We start from the raw sequence: 27,836 nt of genomic DNA on the forward strand, positions 1-27,836 counted from the left end.
CTCATCTCCAGAGGGCTATTGACATGTACTGCACGTCGATAGTCTACACCAATAGACTCCAGTTAGTCACAACGCATGTTATCAGCTGCTAATAGTTCAAGAGACGGAACACAAGAGGGTGAGGAGAGGATTATGTGGATATACACTACTGCAGTGAGCGTCAGCTGTGCTCCTCGACATGTGGTCGTTATAAATATTATAAAGCCATACACGTTTACTTCATTATATTTCATTTATTTGCGAATTTTTCTTTCTTAATTTGTTATGTAATTTTCTGTAATGTTTCTGTATTCAATATGTTCTGCACGTTCTCTTGCATTGTTAAAATATTTGGACAAATAAAAAAGCCAAGATCCACAAACACAATACCACAGCTTTGATCAGTGGAACAAACTCTGTCAAACTCATGAAAAGAAAAGGCATCGCAAGCTCAGATGTCAACTTGGCAAACATCAAAAGAATAAGTTGGTCATCTGGCTCCATTTCCCTTTGGCACTGAGTGTGAATACACACCAGTGACTCTTCACCAGGGACACACTCACATCCCACACATGGCCCATCATTTTCCCGTGACAAGAATGCTTCCCAGGCTCTGGGTGAAAATGACCACATCAGTGAGGCAATTTATTTGGAATAGATTACTATGTAAAGACAGAATATACACAGCCTCAGTGGTTGGCATGTGATCATAGGATGATACCAACTTCCCCGCTAGGGCCTCAGAGCCTACAGGAGAGAGCCAGGGTGGAGGTGGGACTTTTGAAATGCAAGGATAGCTGCAATTTCTGCAAATATTTGAAGAAAAATCAAATAGTTCAGAAGCGAATTTCCGAATCGTAGTTTTGCTTGAAACAGCCATCCTTATTCATATTCACAGTTCATATTTCACATTTTGAATGTAAACGGGTACATAAAAAAGCTGCTTAGAAAACTTTTCTTTTGGGATATCAGCCAGAGTTATAAATTTCTCATCCTGGATTACATGTCATGAGAGCGGTGTCTCTCCACAGGAGGAAGGATGGATTTGGCCCTGAGCACTGTGCGGAGCCCGACTCTCGTTTCTCACAGTGAAGACAGGTCATTTCCATGCTATGCTGCTCCATTTCTGCATAACAATAACCTATTCCTACTTTGTTCATTAACAAGGACGTTATGACAGTTCACCTTCTGTTAGTAGAGATGCCCCTTCCTGCAACCCAAACAATGTATTGATTTGAGTCTCTGTAGTGATAATGAATAGATGCATTTTTTTTCATAAACTATAATTAATTTCCACTTCAGCAGAGTGAAATCTGACTGGCTGCCATGCTACAATTTTTTGTCATGAACTAAAGTGAACAAACTAATAGGATGACGCCATTTCATCCATCTTTATGCTGTTGACTGAAGACCAAGACCCTGGTTGTCTTCATAGACATACCATTTAGCAATGTTATGGAATCTGATTTTCACTGTGCTAGTTAAAAAAAAAAAAAAAAAAAAAAAAAAAGCTCTTTTATGACACATTATTCTAATTAAATGTGCCTCTATAATATAACTAATACTGATCTGAGAGCCACGTAATTAAATTTATACAACGGTTTAAGTGATCCCACAATGCGATAAAATTATTATTCTAATGAGCAAACCTCAAACATGCACACAAACATGAAGATGCTTGTTAGTGACGCAGGTTGTGTTTTGAGTGACTTGAGATGGGCAAAACAAAAGCCTGACATTATTAGTTCTACGTTTTTGCAACAAATCACTTTTCTCTCTATTTGTTACGAATTTTATCTGAAAAATAAATGTATTTGGTAAAGGTAAATGGACAAGTCCTAAAACTCCAGCCAAAACCTAAGCAAATTTATAATTTGTGTTTTCTATCATCAGCATCAGTCTTACAGCAGTTTTGAGTACTTAGTGTGGTGTTGTATTCAAGGATACAATACTTGACATCTGCGTCTGTAAATGAATGCACTTGAACTGTTGTGTTCATTGACAATGTGATGGATGATGTAGCTCACCATTAAATCCTGCTGCTAATCCACATGGACAGGATTACAGCAAAAAAAACATGCTTGGGTTAATTAGAAATGGTTGTATTTGTGATTTAGTCTTTAGTCATTTATAATGATTAAATTCTCAGTGAAGTTTACTGTTTCAGTGCACTGACGTCAGGGTGCACAATAAACTGTAAAATATCCTGCCTCCATATGTATCTTTGTCACAAGTGTCAAAAGTGTTTGAAGGATATAAAGATATTGGTCAATATATCGATATAAAATATTTTTTACTGCCCAATAACAGTAGTTTCATCAGCACCAAAAATCGGGTGACCTCTAGACAGGAAGATGCAGTTGCAAAATGTAGAACTGTGCCTAACTCAGAAGTTTGTCAGTGGAATTATATTTGGTTATTCAATACAAAGATTTAACTAGTTGGTAATTTCATTGTTTTTGGTTTTTTTAATAAAAGGCCGAGATTGTCTGGCGCTTTATTTTGCACAGCGAAGGTGTCCCCCTCTGACAGGCTCCCTGTGGCTTATGTAAAAGTGTCCTGAGGTGCACGAGGCTGTCGCCAACTGGGCCCCCTGCTGCCTGAGACTTCCCCCGAGGGAGGCTGTGGTCACAAACACCCCCGAGTCTGGACCGGTTAACATCTCATGCGCCTCCAAAACCCAACTCTCCTCCCACCAGGAGGTTGTGGTGGTTTGTTTGTGTGTGTGTGTGTGTGTGTGTGTGTGTGCGTGTGTGTGTGTGTGTGTGTGTGTGTGTGTGTGTGTTTAAGCCTAAATCTTACGAAAACAACTTGAAGCTCAACTCGAAGAATGTAAGTCTTCGACTGATGATTGGAGTCGTCGACTTTAAGCGAGCAACCAGAGAAGAATCTGTGTATTTCAGTGGCTGTAATATTGTAATTATTGTCTTGTTTAAGGTCTTGATGTTCAAGAACATGGAAACAAATCTGGGGTTTAATTGACGCAACTGAGTATGCAAAGAGTAAGAATTATGAATCAATAACAGCAAAAAGAGAACTGAAAATGGAATGTATTTCATAGAGAAGATGTCTGTCAGGAAAGGTTAAAAAAAAAAAAACAACAACAACTGCCTACTCAGAGTTTGTTTCCTGGAGGCCATAAAGCTGGGTCTTGTGCAGGCAAATATATACGATGCTATCTGGAAATCAAAAGAGCTAAAACGATAAAAGGGAATGTACTATGTTTGACATAAACACATTCCTGTGTTTTCCACAATGAATACAAAAATAGCATGAGCATAAGATGAGCAGAAAAGGTGACTATAAATAAAGGTGGGCTGAATCTTCCACATCTCCCAACAGCACTGCAACATTCCACTGGCTAATATCGTGATCCCATTATTTCATTTTCAGCCACATGCCTTCTTAACAACCTTCGCCTGTGCAGGATATGTAGTCATCCATTAAACAGATATTTCAATATTTTTTTTCAGATTAAAGTATGTAAACACAGGACCTTATACATATGAAACACCATCAACATAATCAACATAATTTGCATATACACATGGACCCACAATCACAAACAGACACTAAAAGAAACGGATAAAGCAAAATCATTCAAGACAGCATTAGTTGTAATGCCATCACACTGAGAAAAAAAAACCACGAACAATTTGTAATGAATAAATGCCCAACACTGACCCAATCTACTCCCTCGGGCACCGAGCTTTGAAATTTCTACCTATAAATGTATGACCACACATATACATAGACACTTGTGAATACAGACACGTAAGGACAGGAAGGCTCTTGAGGTCTGCCAGTGAGGCCTATAAACGCTAGAAGTGTATCTTTTATGTACTTGATCTAATTATAGGACATATGGGGGAGGAAAATGGTGTAGAGGGAGACGGAGGTTGTTTCCAGCCGGATGTTTCACAGTACAGCATCTTCAAACCCTCGCACTGCTTTTTGTGCAAGACACAACATTCTAATCATCAGAAAGTCAGTGCTGCACAGCGAAAGGTGAAAGTTGCACATCATATTTAGTTTTGCAGCCTCTTGTCCCTGTGTATTTTGGAAGTATCTCACAGCTAGTACAAGACTTGCATAAACCAAATCCCCAAACATTTCCCAGAAAGCAGTGTTTTTTCTGTTTCAAAACGATGTTATAAGAACTGAAAAGCATGTCTACCATCGACAGGCACTAAAAAGTAAAAAAAAAAGTAAAATAAAAACAAAAATAAAAAAGATGTTCAAAGACTTATGCTAGAGAATATAAGAATGCCAGAGATTAATTACCCTCAAAATAAATTTAAAAAAGCAACTTGTTCTATTAGGTATCTGCCATTTAAACAACGCTGGCTTCAATAAATGAATTAGCACAGTACACAAATATTGCACCTAAGAATCCCTATATTGTTGATTGAGCAGTCAGCTTTAGTCACAGATGATAAAAATGTCAGCGATTCAATAAATTTGTCACTTTATCAATGACAAGTGAATCACTGCCTCCCTTCTCCAGAATCTCTCTTTCACTGCACCACTTCCTTTTTCTGTCTCTGTGTGACCACATGATAAGATCACAAAACCACATTTCCACTTGAATGTCTGGGATTTATTATCATATTCATTTTAATATTGGAAATACATATAATCATACTTTTCTTTCTGATCAAACTATGCCAGGCACAAAACCATGAAAAATGATCTCCATTAAAGTATCCTGGCCAAATACGACACTCCATTAAATGACACTATCTGAGAGCCATTACTGAGCCTCTCCTCTCCTGAGTATGTGCATCTAGGTTAATGCGTAATGTGACAGAACACCGGGCGAGAGCAGGGTAGCGGGTAGACGGCCAACAGCTGCTCAGCTAGATAATGAGGTCTCTTTGGTGGCTTCTTTTCTTAATAAGAGCCGAGCAGTCCGCACAAAGACCGAGCTTCTTCACTCTCTGGTTTCCGACCGGGGTAATGATCCTCTTGATGCAGCAGGTATGATGCCCTGCTGATGACACGTCACACTCCAACTCTTACTGACGTGTTTGAATAGGCGACGGTTCAAATCTGGTAGGCAGATGAGTCGTAAAAGTATCTGCGAGACTTCATATTAATGTGAAAAAATGTATCATTTTGTCATATGCATGCAGCGCAGACACGCTTCTTTACTATTAAACTCACATTTAAATTTCCAAAATGTATTCTTCCTATTCCATTATCCTGAGGCTGAAAGATGATTTAACCCCGCAGAGGGGGACATTTCAGTCCATCATAGGCAATGAAGTGATTAAAAAGTACAATGACACGGTGAATGAGGAGAAAACAACGGGGAGTCGAGCAAACGTTCCCTTATCGCAAAATCAAACAGACTCCGTTGTTCAGCCAAAATTAAACAATGAGTGCCAAGTTGGTGTGCACAATTACCACTATTTATTTCTGCAAAGACTGCTTTTTAACTTGTGCAGCTCATGTAGTAGACAATTTGGGTAATTTCTACCATTTGGTGGCTCAGAAATCTAAACTGGGATTCAAGTTTAGTTTAAGTGCATTTATTTCAATGATTCCTTATTTAAGCAGGGTAAGCCTACATTTAATGTGAATATTTAATGTGAAGCACAGTATTACAGAAAGTTCACAGGAAACATAATGCTTATAATGGCTGCTATGACTGTCACTGGCAGAAAGGCATAAAAAGAGTTCACTGGTTCTATGTTGGTTCAAGAAAAAGAATCATGCCAACTATGAGCCTGATTTGTTTAAAGATGAAATCTACTGTATAACTTTCTGCATCATATAATGTTGAGAAGACTATAACTAAAGAGCTGACTTTAACAGCACTATCACAAGCAAAATAGGTTTATTGTCAACGTGGTCGGATTTTAGTGAAGGCAGCACAGATTTGAGCAATTCAGCCATCTGTGAATATTATGTTGGCAAAAACAATCATAATCCCCTCTTTGACCTGTAGTTCAACAGTTTATTAGGTTATTGGCTTCCAGAGGATTATTCTCTTGCAGTTACCAACATGCATCAATCCATGACTCCAATCAATAGCGCTTTACAGATCTGTGATATGAATGAATGTGAATGAACAAACACCCAAAGGGCCCTTAATTAAATAATGGTTCTACTGAATTTGTCATTAAAATACCAAACATTAATCTTTTATAATCCTGCAAGATATCATTACAAGAACAAGCAGCACATATTAATCTGGCAGACGTGCACATAACTATTTGTTTATTAATCGAATATGTAAGATAAAGAGTTAAAAGAGCATTTGCGCATTTGAAGAATTGACTCAATCTCGTGACGTCCCTCGTGGAGTCCCTTTAGACCCGTTCACGAGACTCACTACAAAGGAGCGGCGCTCCATAACGATTACGAGACATCATCATCCTTCTCATCATGATCACTCTTAATGTCACCCCAGCTTCCCTCCGTGTTTGACACTACATCTCTGACCTCCATACCCTTCCAGTTGTGCCAGATGTTCGGGCTGAGCTGTGAGGCTTGGCCTAGTTTGCTTTATGGTGGAACGGGTGTTCGACACCGGGTCGTAGATAGAAGGAGACCAGAAAAGGGGAAGTCTCTTTCCTGTAAATCCCATGATGAGAGATTAAGTTGTAGTTTGTGAGTGGGTGTGTCTGCAGTGTGTCTGTGTGTTCAATCACTACTTCACGCAACACATGACAAGCTCTAAGTTTACTTCTACAAAAGGACTGTTTGGTTGCCGGCAAAAGGAACCAGCAATTAGTGTGTCATGATGAAGATGACATCACGACTATTTCATGAGTCATCATGTTGAGGTGGGCACGATCTGCAGTAAAAAAAAATTATTCATGAAAAGAAACTGATAGCAAATGCGATTAGAATTGAGTAGAGTATGGTACCGGCAGTGGAAAAGGGGCGTATGTGTTGGTGAGTCAGCTGGATTTGTTAACTGGAGATGGACTTGTTGTGATTACAGATATGACATACCTGACACCATGATCAGAACATCTCTTGACAAAGTCAACCACCACCCGTCATAGCTGGCACATCTCGCAGGGTCACTGACACTTCTAAGGGGAAACCCACCAAAAGAAAATGACATGTTTAACACTTCTACATAAATTGTGTCTGGCGTGGATTAAAAGTGCTAAATGTGCTAATACCACATCCGTAAAACATCTGTGTCGAACTACCATTGCAACACATTGAATGGTGTGACAAATTACATTCACAGGTTGGTTGGCAAGGACATATCAGATGCAAACTTGCCTGGCATTCAGTCTAAATGAATGCAAGAGCAAAGGCTCTCTTGTCTGCTGCATCTGACAGCTACACAACGCAGCCACGCTCCATAAATAATGAAGAGGAAAGATCTTCCACTGAGAGAGAAAGACGCAAGCAGAAAAGGTGAAACAAGAGAAGTGAGTAAAGGTGGAGAGCATTCAAAAGGGAAAGAGGAAGAATGGTAGCTTGAAATAGAAATAAGAGGTACAGATTGATGAATGGAAAATAGTGGACAGATGAAAAGCTGTGACTCGACAGAAAGGGCACTACGGCGTGAAAGATGAAAATAATAATTTTACATTTTGTACATTTTGACGGAATGTGTTCGTCCACTGAATTTGATGCGGTAACAAACTGAGCCGGGAGCATCAACTGTTGCTGACATTGCAGACAGACAAGCTGGTCACCCTGCTGCCAACCCAACCTGTCAGCCAACCAGAAACGATTCAGCGCCAGTCTGAGATCCCGCTGACACGACTCCTAAGCGGCACAGCTCTAAACAGAGCTGAGCACATCCGTCAAGAACACTTTGAGCGAGGCCCGTGTTTGCTGGCTCAGCAACTTCACAGCAGAGCCGAAACAGCCCAAAAAGATTGCTGATGTGCTTCTTTGAAGAATCACCGTCTCCCATCCACCACAAAAGTGGACAATTACATATATATTTGGGCCTGCATGTCAAATGACAGGATTGCTTTTTGTATTTCTTTTATAAAATAATACTGCAATTTGATAAACATCCCTCTTGATGCAATATGAAATCGAACCTTAAAATGCTGAGTGCCATTTCTCAATGACAGCTCATTGCAACACTTTTAAAATGCATAAAGACTCGCCCGAAATTTCTGTCATAAAACAATGCCACTCGACACACGATTGTTTTGGAAAACTGATGCTTATATTCATACTCAATTAAAATGTCCACACTCAAAGTAGCAATGTGATTTGGTTATTAATGGTAGAAACTCGTGTTTTTTTATATTAATAGCGACAATTACTGAATAGATTGTTTTTGTATTATGGCCCTCTTATTCCTGCTACAACATTTTCATGTACATATAAGCCAACATGAGCCACCTTTCGACACTAATATGACGAGGGGTAATTTTCATTAAGATCGTGATCTATACATATTGTTATCATAAAGAGTTATGTCAGTGCCGCAGTTAAACAAACCACAAACTGAGTGTACCGGAAAGGTGTTAATCACACAATGAGAACCACCGAGACTCGTCAGAATTGGACTTGAGATTGACTCCAGTCTGGTGCATCCCTATGCAGTGTTGTTTTATGAAAATGGACCCGAGCTTGCAAGCCAATATGCTTATTATTCCTAGTTATATTATATATGCAGCGTTTCCCTTACCATTCTGGTCTGTAAAACATACCAGAATATCAGCATTCATAAAACGCTCGCTACCTGGATCTACTGAAAGTGGTATGCATGCTAATGTCAGCAGGTGTAGCCCAGAGCTGCGCCCCCTGACTAGTACCGTAGCGACCCGTCCCGTCCCGCCAACGCTGTCAGACTCGGGGAAACACTGATATGTATTTTAATGAATGACAAAGATATCAACGAATCTTTTTAATTCTGGAGAGCGTACCCGAGATGCACAGAGAGAATACCTGCAAACTGAACTGGCAGCTATAAAGCATCTGCTTATCAAATAAAAACACAGGTTGTCTACCTGATGCTTGTTTCACCAAAGTCTCCTCTGGGTTTTGCATATTTTTTTTCTTTTAGTTTACCTCGTTTATAATTTGGGACATACACCAGACCCACAGCTGTGGAAGAGCAGTCACACACTTGCAGAGTCTATTCAACCACCACCCTCACCTCTTCTCAGACCCACTAGAAAAATGTCATAATCTGACGGCTCCTGGTTTAGACTGTGAATTACAAACTCACTGAACTGTATTCAGATATTTACAGATGGACGTCACATTGAAATGAGGCTCCAGTGAGCAAGGATGTCTCATTTTCTTTAATGCCTGTTGCTTCGACTGCCCTCTCTTTGCATTGTTGTACGTGTTGTACTTAATGTTTTATTTACGTTACGTATGTATTCTTTTGCATGTAGAGCGGGGAAGTGTGATCCGATTACAATTGGAGACGCACGTGTCTGCTGAACCGTGCCGCTCTCACCGGGGTGATTCCAGATGGACTTCTGACACTAAATGCCCCAAAACTCTCAACTGACTGGTGATTAACTTCAGTCAAATAATGCTGCGTTCAGGGGAGGTCAGAAAATATGTTTTGAGTTTTGGTTTGTTGGCATATGTCGACAGGCACAGTAGTCAGTGATGGACGATGGCCTCGTTAATCAGCCCAATCTTAATTGGTAGCACCTGTTTACACCACTTGTTGCAAAGAAGAATAAGGAATAACTGAAAATATGAATAATAAAGTCAATGTACAGTATGGGGGGCATGCAGCATGCTCAATATCTTAACATTGTCTTTTTCTCTAACTTAGTCACTCACCCCTACTACTGCCTGTTATTATCAGCCGCACTCTTAATATTCCTGTGAGATGTTATATTTGTTATATGATGTTTTGCTAATAAGAATTCAAAGAAGTGTGAAAATAAAAGGCGTATTTTAAATGCAGTCCCGTGTGTTGCAGCTCTCCCGTGAACCATTTAAAATCCTACCAAAACCTTGCAGAGTGCAGTAGTGGTAATTGCATTGTCCGTCTTGCCACATGGTTACAGCTTCTTCAGAACAAGCTGATACGAAAGAGGGAAGATTCCGTCCACCATTATTATCATTTCTTACTGTTTTGGGGAATTTTTCCCCTTTTCCCTCCCGTTTGAAATAATGCCTTTTGGGTGGAGAGTGTAGGATGAGACGTTATGAGATGCCCCCTCTTTAATGACATCAAACACATTATATTCACTATGTGTGACAAGGCGTGGCCTCTCATCATACTTGATTGTTCCCGACAGCACAACCAACCTTCACCATCTGAGTAGTGATGCTGGAATATAGATCTGGTCTGACCAGCATATTTTCAGATGCTACCCAGATACGTTGCAGAATACATACAGCATTTACAGTGTGAAGCTCATTTGATTTTTTTTTTTAAATCATCAATATCAGCTTCTATTTTTCTAAAATCCAGTCCAAGCTTTGCATGTTATGGAAGAGTAATTATTATGAAACCACAGCACTGCACAACAGAAAAATTAGGAGCTGCAGCATTTAGGACAACAAATGGTGCAAAAAACTAAACCTGTTGTATATGATCCAGCACCACCTGCTTTGTTAAAGGTTAGGAACAATGACCAGATGGACTGGCATCACTCAGCAAAATCTATCTAGATTCCAAATGTCCTCATAAAATATTTACTTATGTAATGATAAACCCAAGATGGATTTATACATAGAACCAAAGCACCGTTAACAATGCCTAAAACACTCAATCCAATGAATCTTGATTTAATACTGCATAGAACAGTTTGTCTCACTTTGTCTCTGTGCCAGCTACAGCACCATCCCTACACGCCATGATAATGGTTCTGATCAAAGACTTTTGGAGCCACCTCCACACTGGCAAACAAACCATCTGGCAGGATGAAAAGATTGTATCCCTTTACACCGTTACCTTCGCTAAAACCGCCTAAGACCGATAGCCGAGGAGGAGGAGGAGATGGTATATCACTGAAATGAGCAGGTAATGTATTCAGATCAATGTGTCAAGTGATGAAAAGAGACAGACGGGAACACAGACACAGAGAGAGCAGGAGAGACCGCTTTCTCATACACGTCATGCCTGGCAAATATTTTGAATTAGATGGTGAAGTTCACTGCAATGAGCAGGAATATGAGAAAAGCAATATGGAAACTGTATAATACCTGGGTGCCTAAAAGCGCCTGAGCGAGATCACTTGCATAAGCAGCCCCCACAGCTCTATGTGCAAGAGGAATGTGACTGCAGCTATTTTTCACCCCACGGGACAACACAGTTTGTGACACTTCATTCAACACTTAGAAATGTCTCGAAGAAACCCTCTGCTACAAAGATTGATTTAGTACCAGTTTACCGAATTAAATGTGTTTACTTCTTACGCTATATTATTCCAACCAAGCATTCCGTCTATTTTCTGGTTGAGCGCGTCTAAAATCAGCAGCCAAACACATTACGCCACATTTGCAAAGAGGAAGAGCCTCCTCCTCCTCCTCCTCCCCGGGTCTCCCCAACTGGGATATTTACAGCAGCCAAATGCTGCAGGTGTTGGTGGTTGTTGAACTCTGCTTGGCACATCGACGGGCGATCGGTCATTGTTTAGAAGTTGCTTTTAGATTATGAAACTCAATTTGGGAGCAATGAGAAGCTGATGATTGTTGTAATGTAGCAGCATTACTGGTTGCTTATAAACACAGTATGTTTCCCAGATTTTTTTTTTTTATTCCTAAAGACTCCAACACATCCTACACACTGTGAGGACAAGGGCAATACAAAATAATAATCCCTAGTGAAAAGTACCAAAGCTGTGTTATATCAAGATGATCCTATCGTATCCATTTATGAGGTAATTAATGTTCAGAATGATGAGGGCTTCCTCTTTAATCTTCTCATATTCTTGTCTCAGAGTTATCTATATCTTTTCAATGCTTATCTTCTGTTATTGGCTTTTATGTGGGCTCACTTCATTCATTTACTGAAGTGCGCACAGCACATTGTATTGTACTGCATTCAATTTGCATGACAAAATAAATTATTCAGTCACACTTCGGAAACAACATTCTGCATAAAAGTCAGTTGCTGATTGTGCACTCAGCATCTAAAATACATTTGCTTCCTTCATAATGAGCATTATGCATGTACTGTACACTACTAGATCAAGCAGTATAACTAGAAATACTATTGAGGAATTCAGAAACAAGTACTCCCTTTTCTTGCGATCATCACTTGGAAGAGATCACAAGTAATATTTTTAGACAACACAGATTTCGAGGAATGACGTGAAAATCACTTTTTATGAAATGCTTTCTTACCATAAACTGATCTCAAGCTTGAAAATTGATGAAAACTGTGTTTCCAATCCAAGGGTGCCTGAAGAACCCCTGCAACTTATTCAACATTTTTTCGGATAAGAGGAACATCAGGAAAGATAGCCACACACATCTTCCCATTAGATCATTACTCTTCACCCTCCTCCGGCGATCCACTTTAGTTTATCCCTATTTTCTCTTTTCTCTCTGCTGCCTTGCCTCAACATCCTCATTTCCCTCTCTCACGTCTCACCATTTTGCTCCTCCAACTCTATCTTCCCGGTCCCCCGACTCCACTAGTCATGTTTTTCTTTCATTCTGAGCACGTTCAGCACCAAGCCCTTGAAACAGGAATTAAGGAAACAAGACTATGGCAGAGGAGCAGGGAGGGGGTGCTGAACAGGGATATGAGCCGTGGTGAGGAGCACATAAGCAATCTAACCTTTTTTTTTTAATGTTTTACTCATTCTCTCGTCAAGATGTAAGCACAAGCGGGAATATACCTATCTTCAACTGCACCAATCTGCATCACATTTCTGAATCCCATGTATTTCCTCATTTGAATCTGTGACATTTGTGTTTTATGTTATGTTTCATGTTTGTTTGTTTTTCTTCCTTTCTCTTCCTGGAGTCTCACAACAGTCCCATGTCATGTCACACTAGCAGCCAGCTCATATTCCACATTGTTGGAAACTGGACACGACACACCCACTGCACCTCCACCCTGCCATCACCTGCCACAAATACAAACACACACACACACACACACACACACACACACACACACACACACACACACACACACACACACACACACACCTGCACATCTCTCCAAGATGTCCAGTGCGTTCTGCTTACAACACTTAGAGCAAATTGCCACGTGAACAAAGCTGAAACTCCGGTTTATGGAAACTCTGTATGAAAATTTGTTCTGCATGCAAATGTGTGAGCGTGCTGTAGTGATGGAAACATTTGGCTGATGAACGGCACAGTTTAATCCCTTCACCCCCTCACTCAAATCCTCAGGACTGACATACTATTGGAATAAAAGAAAGCTCCTGTACAACCACATTTCCCTTCACACTCAATAAACCAGTAACTATAAAACTCAAGAACTCCGAGTGCACAGAAATGAGGAGCCTGGAAGGAAACGCACAAGGTAGACAGTCAAAACAGCGTTGTGTACACGTGTATCGGTGCATCAGTGTGTATGAATACCTACAGTAAGGCTTCGTCCCGCAGCTGAGAGAGGCAGCGCTAACATCCAGACACTGAACACGCTCCACTGTACCGCTGCTGCTGCTGCAGCTGCTGGCTTACTTTCCTATATGACAGAAGCACACAGGCACAAACACCGGCTCGGCTCCGTACCTTGCTCATGCACGGCAAAGGGCAACCAGCTGTGAGGTTCTTACATTACCCACAGGCGGTCAGTCAGCCTCACAACTCGGGAGATTGCTCTCTCTCCCTTTCTCTCCCACTCACTCACTCTCCTCTCTTTCTCCCTCTCTCTCGCTCGCTCTCGCTGTCACTCACACACACACACACACACACACACACACACACACACACACACACACACACACATACACACACACACACACACACACACAACTGTGCAGAGATACTCACTGTAGACTGACAAATTCTCCAGGATGGAACGATATAAAAAATTTAAAAAAAGAAAAAAGAAAGAAAAAGTTAACGGTAGCAGCTGCCGTCTCTGTGTCTCTGCAGATGTTTAGCCAGTGCGAGAACTGCTTTTCTCTTCTCTAATCCTCTCGTCTGGACATTTGATCAAGATTACATATCAGCTTCACTGAACAATACAGCATGAAGTTTAAAGTTTATTATTATTATAAAAACAGTGATGGAAAGTACCAAGAATAAGAGGCAGTAAGAAATTTTGAATAGACATAGGAATGACAGCATTTTCATCGTGCCACTCATCTCCCCACATACACGCAGCTGCTTGCCGTTAAGGGCAATTGGTGTTTAGTGTCTTGCTCAAAGACACTTCAGTAGGAGGAGCTGCTGATTGAACCAGCCACCCTGACACAAACAGCTGCCCAGAGTTTCTCCCTAGAGTCTATTTTTTCCCCCTCCCATTCAATATGAATTTTTTGGAATATTGGCAGCTGTTATAAAGCCCCAAAATAAACTTGGACCACGCAAAAAGGCATTTTCACTTAAATTATTAAATCCTTTTCTCAGCTCTGTGTTGCTTGTATTTCCTTCATTCTCCTGTCCTTTCATTGATGCAGCTGGAAGACAACCTGTATTGTTAGAACACTGCAAGCACCACAAAGGAGAGAACAGGAGAAATCTCAGTATTAGTCACTTGCTCAGTGACAGACGTTCAACAACTGACTGACGAGATCAAATGACACTGCCGCTGAACGCCATGACTTCTTCTTTTCATTTCAAATTAAAAGTCCTCATTTTGCCTTCTGGGATTTCATATACAGTCCAGCCATATACAAAATTTTGACCGAGTCTTGTCCCAAGACGGTTCCCCCTGCAGTTACTCCTCTACTGTAATGACTTAATTTCCTGTAAACACCCCAAATGAGATATTTCTGCAGTGTTAACTATAAAGAGCAGTTATTTAATAAGTGAAACCAGATACAAACAAATATTTTCAAATTGATTCGTTTGATGCATTTGCTGATACTCTATATTGTTTGGACTAACCGCTGACATTTTGCCAAAACACTCTTAATGCTTCTTTTAGGTTTTTACACCAAATGGGAGATGCCATAGCTGTCAGGATGTCCCAATGTCTATGACTTGGGATTACAATTAGTAGATTGGCGTGAGTTTCTGACTTCGCTGCGCATTAGGGTCTGAATGATATGATGTAAATGCGGCATGAGAACACACAGTTTGGCAACATCTTCTCATTCAGAGTTTGACACTATACCGACGTCAACCTGACTGCAGGCTTAATCATGGAGAGTAATTGAAAACACCTGCGTAGGTGTACCGCGCTACATTAGTCACAGACCTTGGAGCCATGAAACTCTTTATGTTGCCAAAAAACATGCCAGTATAGTGTACACTTCTGCTGCCTTTTCCCTTTTTGACATTCTTGAAGAACAGAATTGGCTCTCCCTTCCTGAAGTTGTCTGTTAAATGTGTGAAAATGTTGAACAGCTGTACTGCTGGTGGTGTGCAATCCCTTTACACAGTGTAACAGGCACGTGACAGACTGCCACGTTAACCTTGCGGCAAATTGGGATAAACACTTTTTCTTTCCTTTTGAACAAAAGAAGTGCTAAAAACTTCCGTCTGAAACCAATTACCACCAAAGCTGTGGAGACACCACTTTACTGTTGAGTTGATACTTCTCCTTAGGTCATCATGCTGAGGTAATTCAGGCTATTTGTTTCACTTGGGTGGCCAATCAATGTGTAAGAAACAATGAGTTGTACAGCGAGTATGAAAAAACCCCCACAAAAAAACAGCCTGAAGTAAAGTTGTCTTAATGAGGCTATTTATTTGTGCACTGCTCAGGAATACTTAAAATAGTCAATAAACAAGAAGATATTCAACCAAGATGAATGTGCACGATCTGTGTGTGCATACTTCACGTTGTAAACATCCCAGCATGTTTTGCAAATAACAGTATCATGTGTTCTCCTCGATTGCATGTGTAATCTGTGAAAAATGGAAACCCCAATCTCACCACCTCTCTGCTTCTCTATTTTTGTCAGTGCCATCCGCCATGCTTTTCTGCCTGCTGCTTATTCATATCATGCATGTTGAGGATTCTCCTCACCAAGATCTATCAGTCCAAAGGAAAAAAAATATAGTCTGATCCTGGGAGACTGTGCGGAAAGGTTCACTTCACAATCAAAAAAAAGGGAGATGTGCTTTGGTAAAGTGCAGCATCAAATAGTATGGAAATGTGCGTACATGTGGATACCTGAAAGGTAAACCAGTAGCAGAAAGGAGGAGGCCGAATGGGAGACATATAACATCTGACAATAGCAATGGGCGTCTCAATGAAGGGAAAAAGTGTGAGGGTGGGTATGAGGAGCAGGAGTGACGAAAATTATACTGTAAGAGGAGGGATGGAAATATAAAAAGATAAAATCCAATAGGACAAAGAAGAAAAATCTGGGAGACTTGCACAACAGGGAGCGTATACATTCCTCTCTCTTTTCTCTACTACCTTTTTGATCTCTTTGCATTTAGGGAGAAAAACAGAGTGGCTGCCACGACAACAGGGAGGTGCCACTCTGCTTCCTGGCACAGGCAGCCCTGCAGAGTCACAACAAATCTCTATCAAGGCACAGAGGGAGCGCTGTGTGTGTGTGTGTGTGTGTGTGTGTGTGTGTGTGTGTGTGTGTGTGTGTGTGTGTGTGTGTGTGTGTGTGTGTGTGTGTGTGTGTGTGTGTGTGTGTGTGTGTGTGTGTGTGTGTGTGTGTGTGTGTGTGTGTGTGTGTGTGTGCGCGTGTACGTGTGTTCTTATATTACAATAGAGCCAGACCCCAGGACGTGACACGACAGCTGTCCCTTTCTACTGCGCTGTTGCGTTAGCTTTGTTCAGCAGTGTGTCTGTCAGCAGGTCTTATGACTTCAGCTGCTGAGTTCAGTCCAACACAACACGTCTCATCCTCACAATTTACAGCGTGGCAGTGAAACGGATGAAAAATCCACGGAGGTCCCGCAAGACAAAAAGCAACAACAAAATAGATGATGCCTCAATGCAGTCCATAATGAGGCACATTTTCCTGAAGCCAAAACAATTCTGCCAGGAAAGAAATAACATAACCCAGAACCTGGTGGAGCAGAGATCAAAATAACTGCACGCTCAGCACAACATGTGTACGTCTGCACTTCTCGTCAGTTTGTGAACATGTGGCGATTAAGGCTATATAGTCCTGTGTAAACACAGTAACCTGCCAGCACTGTTCCTGAGCTAACAAACAACTTTACACACACAACTGCACATGCCTGTCTAAATGTGTGAGGCCGTTTCCTCTCAACACACACTCTCATGTGCGCACACAATCAGTCACATCCGAATATGCAAAAACAAACACACCCAATGCATGTTTATCCATCCTTGCCTGAATCTCCTGTGTTGGCATGTCTGCACCACTGAACCCTGGAGTGTGCACCATCTGTCTGCTCATTGCTCACCACAGATCATAGAGCATACACATTAACAAACACAAACATGCACAGCATAACAGCAGTAAAACAACATTTCAGCCGTAAACGGTGCATGACATAACTGACAGTGGAGCTGACATGAGCTCTTCAAAGCCTCTGCAAGAATCTCGTCTATCCTGCAATGCTGTCAATGGAAGAAACAGGAAGTACTACAGGCTTTATCACTGGTAGTAGCAGGATGGCCTCGACTAGCGGGCCGACAGACGGACAGGAAGAGGAAAGGATGGAGAGATAAGCAGGCAGACAAGTGCACAAGACAGGCTATTTCTTTTTTTTTCATTTTCATACCCCAAACCTTGTAGCAAGCTTGTGACATTTACTCTAGAATTCAAATCAATAATCAATTAAACAAATGTAAAACAGTCACCAGGAGATGGCTTTGCATACAATTACAGAGATCAGCTAATCTCTGTCCCAGCAGGAGCTCCCTGCAAGACGCTTGGTACAGGTGGCACACCCGATGTTTTCCCCAACTTCTGCCCTTCCTGCTCCTGCTGTTGTCACTCCTTTTTCCTTTTTCTGATTTTAACCTGTAACACGTCATCTGTGTTATTAACCATTTGATGTTTTCTGTGCACTGATTCTTAGAATCGCCGCATCAGAAAGTTGGCCTTACACTTTTTGGCACCATCAGTACCAATACAGAAAAAAAAAAAATGACAAAACAGAAATAATAAAACCGGTGACATGAAGTCAAAGTGATAATGAAATGCAAATACAGTTAATAGAACAACAAGAGAGGGCAAAAGTTTCAAATAAAATGAAATCCAAGGGAGAAATTAGATCAATAACAATAGGTCTTTCGCACTATTTGGTGCTCGGGCCCTAATAAAAACAAAAAGAGGATGGACAGAGAGATGAGAGGTTTAAGTCAGGACATAGGAAGGACAACGGGATTTAGAGATGTACAAAGGGCATAGCATCACTAGCTTAAAGCAGAGTAGCCTCAGTGTCTGTCAACAGAACAGGCAAGCACACATGGGGAGCCAGACCAGACACTGAACACAGCCTCCAGGGACAATCACTGCTTCTCCTGGATGTATTGATGGTTTCAGTATCTCTGTTTACTGTTGTCTCCATCAATGTCTTTGTCTGTCTTTCTCCCTCCTCCTCTACCACTCCTTGACATTGCTTGGTTCATTCCTTGCAACTTGAACTGACTATTTCGATTAGGAGCCCAACCCTCTACCCCCTCTTTGTCTCTTGTCCTCCCTGAGATGTGAGTGTCCTTGGACAGCGTCAGATTGCCAATTTGCATTCACCATCTCAAAGACAAATGTGAAGACAAACTAAATGTAATCGGTCCCCCACTCAGAGGAAGACCCTGACCTTTAGATAATTGGTTGAATTGAACCTGTATTCATTGCTCTAATTTGTCTAAAGGCATTTAAAACTGTGTAGCTGAAAATACTGCACACACAATAGAAACAATTATACAGTACCATATAAAAGTATTAGGCACTACAATTAAATTGAATATACTTTTAAAATGAGTCCAATGTCTAGTTAAACTAGAATTATTATTATCAGGTAATGCTCTACAAGGTGCATTAAATCACAATTTGATGTTAATGCTTTTTCAAACTCAGAGGTACATTTGTGAATATTGTTTCAAGATACTTGGTAAGTAGGTTGTTCAATTCTTCTGTGAATTTCAGATGAGTCAGATATTTCTGTCTCTGTGTAATCCACGACTGATTCGATGATGTGGAAAGGACGAGATGGGCTGAGCTATATCATTTGTTGGAGGACTCCTTGTTCATCTTCTGGCTGAAGAGGATTCTTAAAGGCTCCGGCTTAATGTTTAGAGTTGCTGTAATGCTGTAGAATGAATTTAAGCCTGATCAGATGGTGGTATTGCATGATCCATAAGACTCTAAGCATCTGAAATGCTTGAAGTGCCTTTTGCAGAGTAATGTACATACAGAACAAAAAAAACTTTTGGAGCAGCTTCTTTGGCAAAATCCAGATCTGAGCAGAATAAAACAATGAAACCTCCTTCTCTATCCTGCCAGCTTTTAATTGTCTCAAGTATCCTGTGTTTTTAAGATGGATTTACCTGGACATGGTAACCTAATTAATGTATCTTTATAATGCAAGTAATTTTTAGCAATGATGTATCTTGCATTTTAAAATAGTGTGATTAAGACAGGAAATTCGGATTACAGATTTTGAAAGCAAGTTGGCCGTTTCAACTTCATTATAGTGCCTTTTGGTAGTCATTTTCTCTGTCATCTAATATACTGCATATCATTTTCCATTGTCTTTCTATGTCTTTTCCCAAAGGTGTTTCTGCATCTTAAATTTGCAGTATCTCTGTTAACTGCCTATGCTTAAGACAATTAAAACAGATGTGTATTGTACAGTATTTGTTGGTGGAAGGAGCAGCTGTAATAGTGACAATTTTTACAACTAACAAGACATAACAGCTGTAACATTAAGTCATTTTGAAAATATACAGTATATAAATACAAACCATGTATACCAGTCAACAAATAGCAACCAGAGCACCACTGCAGCTTGGGTGGCCTTAAAACTCCCCAGGTTGACTTATCAGTACAAAGAATGAGACTGTGAGCAGAGAGAATTCTGGTTCACTGATTAAAAAAAGGCACATTTACGAGACTGTGTTCATAAACTCTCAAGAAGAGCCATCAGGAGGCTTAAGGGTTTTGAGGCTAAAGGGAATCTCAACACCGTGTCATGATTTCTCAGGGGGAAAAAAATATGTTGAACTATTTATGTCAAGAACTATACCACTACAATGTGACAAAATTATCCAGGGGACTTCAGGATGATGAAATTGTCATTTAAGGAAAAGAAATGACAATAATCTAAACCAGGGGTCTTCAACGTTTTTCAGGCCGAGGACCCCCAAACTGATAGAGAGATGGAGCAGGGGCCCCTTACTTCATATATTGTATAAAATTGTGTTATATATTAAACTGGAGGAGTGCAGGAGGCTTGGAGGGACAGGTCCAGGATAGTCTCCTGCAGTGAGTGAACCGGTGCCCAGCTTTAGAGAGCTCCTGCTGAAAGTGTGCATTTCTGACTGAAAGATAACATCTTCTGCCTCCATTTATCCATTCGCTACAATGTGTTGGATTCATGTTAATGTGTATTTAAAGACATTTCAAAGGGGGGGGTCTCAAACCCCAAACCTTCTGGCTAAGAGGCAGCAGTGCCACCCACTACGCCACCAATCTTCCCAGGAGTTAGGCAGCATTGTGACAAATCTTTGGCTCACTGCAACCTATAACTCCACCGTCCACAAATATTCATTCAAATGCGACCAAAATTGCCGCAGACGTCCTTTGGATAGTAGATATACATGTTTTCAAGGGGCTCTGCAGTGATATTAAATATCTTCCTGAACATTTTGGAATTAAAAGTTATCAAAATAATTTGTTTTCGTTGATCAGTGTGCCCGTGGCATGGCGGCCAAAAAGTGACCTAAAAGTCACGCTATGGCATGTTGGTCACGAAATGACCGGCATTTTCAAAGTCAAAAATGACTTATGATTTTTTTTTTTTACAATTAAAAAAAAAAAAAGAAAAATTGTCTAATCAACCAAAAATTTCACGGACCCCCTGCAGGGCCCTCTGTTGAAGACCTCTGATCCAACCTGTACCTGCTCTGTTGTACAAATGCTAGTATTTGTAAGAAACAAATAAGTAGGTTCAATGATTTGGTAAACAGATGTCAGTGTCACACGTATAATATTGGAGTAGCCTGCAGTGCAGTCGAATGATAATTAATTGGAGAATTTTAATACTTTTGAGCTGCAGTATATTATTTTGAAGCATAAATAAACTTCAAGGTGTTTCACAGCAAAAAATGACTACATCACTAATCATTTCTTCCTCGAAAAAAAATTCTCATGTTACCTATTGTAATAATTTTATTTTATTTATATTAAAATAATTTTTGGGAAAAACATCAAATGAAAGGTATGTTACGCACAAAATAAAAGTAAGTTAATAAATTCTTTAGTATAAATCATTCAAAAAGTATAGTGGATCATCCTTTAGTTTCTTCCAAACAGGTCTTGTAGCCGTAATCAACCAAGTTTTTAAATCAAGAAGACGACTTTGTCCGGCTTTAATTGTAAATGTTGCGGGTTGACTGCGTTTCCTGTGTTTCAGATGCTTCAAATAGTGCACATAGCTTCGTCTGTGCAAGCTCGCTCACCGGTTCCCAAAATATTCCCAAACAGTCCTGACATCTTTTCCATCTTGGAAGTGCAGGTTTTTAACAGTACCGAGCATAATATTTCTGGGATTTCTTGATATATTTAGATTTATACTAAACATATATTTAACATTTCAAGACAACTCAAGCCTACATGTTACCCACAAAAACAGAAATAAGCACAATCAGACAAAAGTATGCCCAAAAAAATGCAGGATATATCACGATAGCTTAGTCGAGGCATTTCCTTGAACAACCCCAGGCTGTTACCCCACACACTGTGTCATCGCAGCAGCCTACACTCCAGACCTGGAAAGAAGCCCACTCTCCAGACCTGAGTGATTGTAGTAGCAACCCTTTCAAGTTTCATCCAATGACTCATCTTCCTTCATTATAGCAACACCTACACGCACACTCATATTACCGCATGGTTCTATTATAACCACTGAGAGCTTATCGGTCCCTTAAAACTCATCCTTACGAAAATAAATGTTCTACAGCAGACTTCACCATGAAAACTGTCCTCGCTCCAGGATCCTACATTGATAGTTAGGACATTTTCGCTCATCTCATCCAAAATACATTTTAAATTTGCTCTGCAGTGACATTATAACGCAGGACTGTCACTGTCACCAGTCAGTAAGCCGGTAGGGTCAGTAGGGTCTAGGAAATGTGGAAACGATCCACGTGAGACAAGATAAAACTTATGTAGATAAACAGATGGGTAGGCAGAGTTCTTGAATTAATACCGTATTCTGATAATGTATTGGTTTTCAAATGAGTGTAAGCAGCAGGAGAGATTTCATTATTAAAGCAGATAGGAAGACGGGGATGAGCAGATGGCTGATGGAACGTAATATTCTCAGTTTCTACATGGTGACCGACACTTCAGTGCCATTGTCAGGCAACAACACAGGCAACAAAAACTCACTGAAGTTTCTGTCTCTCTCTTTGTGTCTTCAGCCAGTAAATGAATACAGATTTCAGTCATAGAATTGTCTGTGTTTGTCTTGTCAATGCATTCTTTGATTCAGGTACTGATGGACCCTGTTTTGATCGATCCATGTGGTTGCATTTTCATTTTCATATGAACATTTGTATGTCTTTTGCATTCTCAAAGGAAAAATTACATTTCTCTTGATGAGAATAAAATGATATGCATGAGCACGCACCCACAACAACACACTGCTGTTTTCCTGTTGCCGTGACGCCACAATAGACAGAACAAAGTATATAGGAGTCTCTCCTACACACGCGGTACCATCTGCTAAATAAACACACAAACAAATAGCTCCATTTGTGATTCATGAGCTCTATAAAGCTGACACTCATCCATTTTGATGTGTGTATTTCTGATGTGTATGGGCGTGGGGGTGCTTCGTTTGTGGCGAGTCACTGCTGTCATGTCTTTAACGTAAAACATCACATCCACAGGATGGAAGCTTTCAGGTGTGCAATTTAAAACCAATTTCTGTCAAATGTGTCAAAGCAAATAACATATTTAACTAAAGTCGAACTGTTAGTTGTATATTTTGTTTATCAAAACGGATTTCAGTAGCATATCTGTTTACAGTGCAGATGTCGTATAAGATATCAGTATAATGATCCATTGGCTAAAAGGAAATTGTCATACTGTATAGATGATTTAACTAGCTTTGTAGTAAATAACCATTACAGCACTGTGATATGAAACTCACCCCGGACTCTGTGGAGCTCATGGAAGAAAGATGAAGTGTCTTTCACAGCAGCAAAGCACAGCTACTGTGTCAACAGCAGATATGCACACCGATGGGAACAAGAATCCTTGTCTAAGCTCACCGCTTCAGCGATCACCAGAGACGGTGCAGCACACTAATGTGAGACCAACAACTTAACACACGCCTTGCACTGAGAGCTGGCCAGGATGAACTACAACCTTCCTCACACGTCTTTGTAGAGACAGCAAAACTCATTAACGCTACTATTCGTCCTTGCATTGGAGGGTGAAATAAACATACAGTATATTGATTTGGAGATAAGGCAGGCAGACAAATTGGAGAGCAAAGAGGCAAGACAGAAAAACAGCTTAAATGAAAGTGACAGGCAGCAAAGAATTGAATAAAGAGAAATAAAAAGTAACGCCATGGCAAGCCTTTTTATAGAGGCTATGACCGGTGGCTATAATCATGACTTAGAAATAGCAGCCACCTGTTGGAAGTACACATTCCAGCACAGCACGGAATGGCAAGCAGGCCACTGACGGGAATTGGAAACGAGCCTGATTTACAGTTTGTCACATGGAGACACAAAACCAAACATTACAGATACTCCTCTTCATATTAAGCCAAGAAAATAGATAGCCCCAATCAAAATACCAGAGTTATACATACATGTTGTTATTGATATAGCAACTGTGGAGTATGCCTTTGTAGTCTCCTTATTTTTAGAAGAAACTAGTGACGAGTCTGTGAGACTAAAACTAAAACAGTGTTTTCAAGTTTACTTTTAAAAATACAGTCTTAGAATAGAATGAAGAGAAATTTGAACATTAAATACAGACATTTGTCAAAATGATCTAAAAGAAAATGCATCCTATCAGTAGTGATTTAAAATCCCAGGCATTAACAACACACACTGCCCAACACAACACAAAATATATGTTATTATAGCTTATTTTTATTTAAGGATTAATCATGCTTCTAATGTATTGGGATGTTACATGGCAACATAGTTCCAGAGAAGATGTTGCAAAGCTCTGAGAATTTCAAAAGTATTCAAAAGGAAAAAACAACACTTGGTACAGTTACAAAAAGAGGAAGAAAGAAGACATTTCAACCGCTTTTTATCTGAGGTAGGTCAATTATCTGTAATATTATTCAATGTAAAATAATTGTGTAATGTTATCATTTGACAATTCAGTGAAGAAAAATAATGCCATGACATTCAACAAGTATTAAGTAAGTAATTTTGCATAACTAACCAAATCAAAAATATCGGTCTTACATACAGCTTCAACATTGATCTGAGTTGCTGTCTCCTTAAAATGTAGTTTCAGGGTATCCAAATTCCTAATTTATATTTCTAGCCATCATCTTAACAGTAAGCGGTTCACTGGGCTGGGGCAAGAGTTAAAAAGTATTTTTGAAATCAAGACAGAAAAATCTTTGACCATATACTCTCAGTCTCAAGAATAGAGAATAAGTATACACCGTGCTCGGCTTTGGTTTCACAAATAACTCTTGCTCAAACCTTATTGTTGGTGTCCTTATGTAGATTTTGGTGTATTGATTTAGAATGTCCAAAAAAAACACCAGAGATTTCCCAGTGGCTTTGGTATAAAGAAGAAATAAGACATAAGAGCCTTTTTTTTTTTTTTTTTTTTTTTGCACAGAGAAGTTGGGACAAGAAGTTATCCTGATGGTAAAATCTGGCAGAAAGAAACCGATTAGTTTCTCTCCTTTCAGGTAATGTTCTTACACATATGTTTAGAAGAAGAATGCTAGGTATATTTTTGTGTGCCATTTTCTACTTTTTAATTCGTTTTAATACAAATGTTGCATACACTACAATCAATTACCTTTGCAATGTATCTAAATAAGGCAACGAATGTAATGTGGCATTTCTGTGAAGTTCATCAGTTAACTGTTTTTATGACTTATGTCTTCATAATTTGTCAGGACACAACAGCAGAGAGCAAACGACAAGCGGTTCTGCATCCTATGGATCAACAGGATGGTGAAAAAAGAGGTGGAGAAGCAAATGACAGAGCTGCATTCAGAACTCCTCATGAATCATGCACTGAGAGAGGAGATAGCAGCGGTGCTTCAGGAGCAGCTGAGAGAACTACAAGTGGAAGGAGCGGGAGAGAGACCCATACAAAACAAGCTGGACCAAATTATGAGGGTCGTTTCAAGGTGGATGATGGAAATGAAGGAAGAATTCATAGAGAGCACGAACGAGGATGAGGACGAGACATTGAGCTCTTGTATACATATGTCCTCCAGTGACAGTGACCCTATTGATGATGAAACCACAAATGTCTCTAGTTTCGCTCACACCAGCTCACGGCCGACTAAATCAGATGACGCCATCCCATGTTTACATCCCTTTGATGAAAACTTTGCGACCAAAGAAGTAAAATGTGACGTGAAAAGTGACCCTGTGGTTAAAACAAAAGAGGAAAACACTTTACTCATGGAGATACAGTGGGAGGAATGGATGGACGAGCAAGAAATCAGAGGAAGCCCTCAGAGAGAAAAGACGCCTGAGCGAGAGAATACTGAGAAACAGAGAGCGGCGGCACCTCATGTAGCACAGAAACAAATAAGGCAAAACATGAAAGCAGTGGGCACTGTGAAGAAAATGAAGACATATCTCAGCAATGTTTTTCATTCTTATACATTTTATAGGAGATTAAATGAAGATGAAGATTGATGACTCAGCTCAACAGTTTTCATTCACCCCCAAGAAATTGAGTATTCGATAAATAAAACATTGTGTTTAACGAATACACTTTCCAGCTTTCATCGATTGATCTGCAATGCGTCAGTGCTGCAGCGGGATAGTGGTAAAACAAAACAAACAAAAACAAAAACAAAAAAGAAATGAACCTTTTAAGCCCTGTGAAATGTGCCTTTTCCGAATTGCCTCCAATTCACGTCATAATTCGCTCTTATGAACAGTTGGTACGCTGAAATTGTATGTTTTTCCAAAAAGAGCCCAATTTAAGTTGCGAGATAGACTCAATAGTTCACACGGAAGAAGAGTTCTACGGCCAAGAATGTATGGCAGAGACACAGATCAAATGTTCCTAGACGCCTACGCACATGCTCAGAGAAAAATATCTCAACACGCCTTAATTCAAAAGCCTCCCAGCTTCTTCAAAACTTCAGAAAACACCAATCACTGAGATTTCTACTGAGTTACAATCAGCAGGCAAAGAATCTTGCCAGAGATTTTAGACTTTAAGGTTAATCAATCTAAAACACAGACGAGTCAGAGTCCTTTAGCAATAAAACATCTCTTGATTCAACAATATTTGGTGATACGTGTTGCAGTGGACACCACTGAAATCATTTAACCTGAGCTGTAATATTAATTACAATCACTTAATTAACTCTGATTTACATTATACATGAATGATGCCAAATAACAGTAACTTTTCCTTGTTTTTCTCAACAATCTTTCAATCCAAGAGGTGTCGTGCAACATGAATATTATCAGAATCACAGATCATGTTTGACATAAGCCAGGGACCACCTGCCCCAACTGGTTGTTGACAAATCAAAGTCTTTATGCATAGCAGGCAATTTAATGAGTGAAAAGGTTGTTCCAGACATACTTAAAGTAAACAAGGAAGAATGTTGCAATTTAATGTTAAGGAGGAAACAAACAAAACAAATATTTATATGAATGATATTAAGTGCAGTCCAGAAGTCAGTGACAGCACCGCATACTGATGCCAGATGGGAGCTCTAAAAATAATTTAGAAAGGATTTCAAACCATGTAAAAATGTAACAGTAAGTGTTTTGAAGTTATTGTATCAATGTCAGAGCGCAGGGTGTTCAGAAATAATAAGTGTAGAACGTGGCCTTGATTTGATAACAGTGGATTGCTCAGCGGCACATGCACCCAGTCAGCCAAAAGCCCTGCTTATCATGTGCTGCCAGTTTCATCTCTTCTCTCCAGAGAGCCACGTCAGCTTTGTACCAGTAGGTGGCACTAAGTCCCTTCCAAGCTGCAGTGAATCCACAAGCCAGGACAGCAGTGCCAGTGAGGAGCGGCTCACTTTGATAAAAACCATCACTTCTCTCTTTAAATGACTCTAATGACAGGCTGAGCTGATCGTCAGCTGTGCGCACAGAGACATCATCCCAGAATGAAGGCACAGAAATACTGGAGTAATGTTACTGTCTGCTCTGATGTGGATAACACTTTGATAAATCTATGGTCGTGTGCCAAATGGATGCATTCAGAGCCCTAAATAAAAGCATAAAATCTGGAAGGATGCCAACATCACAGATTTCCACTGAACCAACATTTACTAAGAAATCAATTTGATCTTTCTTGTATTGATTGCAAGAAAAAAATGAAATATTAGCTTCAGTATGCACAATTGCACCATAGCTGTCTCTAAAGAGAAGTTTTCCAAGTGCGCAGATATGTCAGAAATGATGTTACCGTATCTGTATGACGCAGATCTCTCACACTCATGTTGTCGAAGTTAAAACGGTGTCACTGAAA

General features: G+C 40.1%; 1 protein-coding gene across 10 annotated transcripts in view; it reads right to left on the reverse strand.

The window, feature by feature from the left end:
• Positions 1-27,836, reverse strand: part of mctp1a (multiple C2 domains, transmembrane 1a) — a 128,800-nt gene that overhangs the window by 90,613 nt on the left and 10,351 nt on the right. Inside the window, exon 1 of one of the 10 annotated variants that reach the window (XM_069138987.1) lies at positions 23,311-23,359. The exons of 7 other annotated variants lie outside the window; for them this stretch is intronic. In XM_069138987.1, the coding sequence (XP_068995088.1) occupies positions 23,311-23,331 (21 nt within the window). In that variant the 5' untranslated portion in view covers positions 23,332-23,359. 2 more of the 10 variants (XM_069138988.1, XM_069138985.1) reach the window with 2 other exon arrangements.

This window comes from Embiotoca jacksoni, unplaced genomic scaffold (assembly GCF_022577435.1).
Source record: "Embiotoca jacksoni isolate LCO1_2020_lvr unplaced genomic scaffold, fEmbJac1.0.p SCAF_8, whole genome shotgun sequence".
NCBI classification, from domain to species: domain Eukaryota; kingdom Metazoa; phylum Chordata; class Actinopteri; family Embiotocidae; genus Embiotoca; species Embiotoca jacksoni.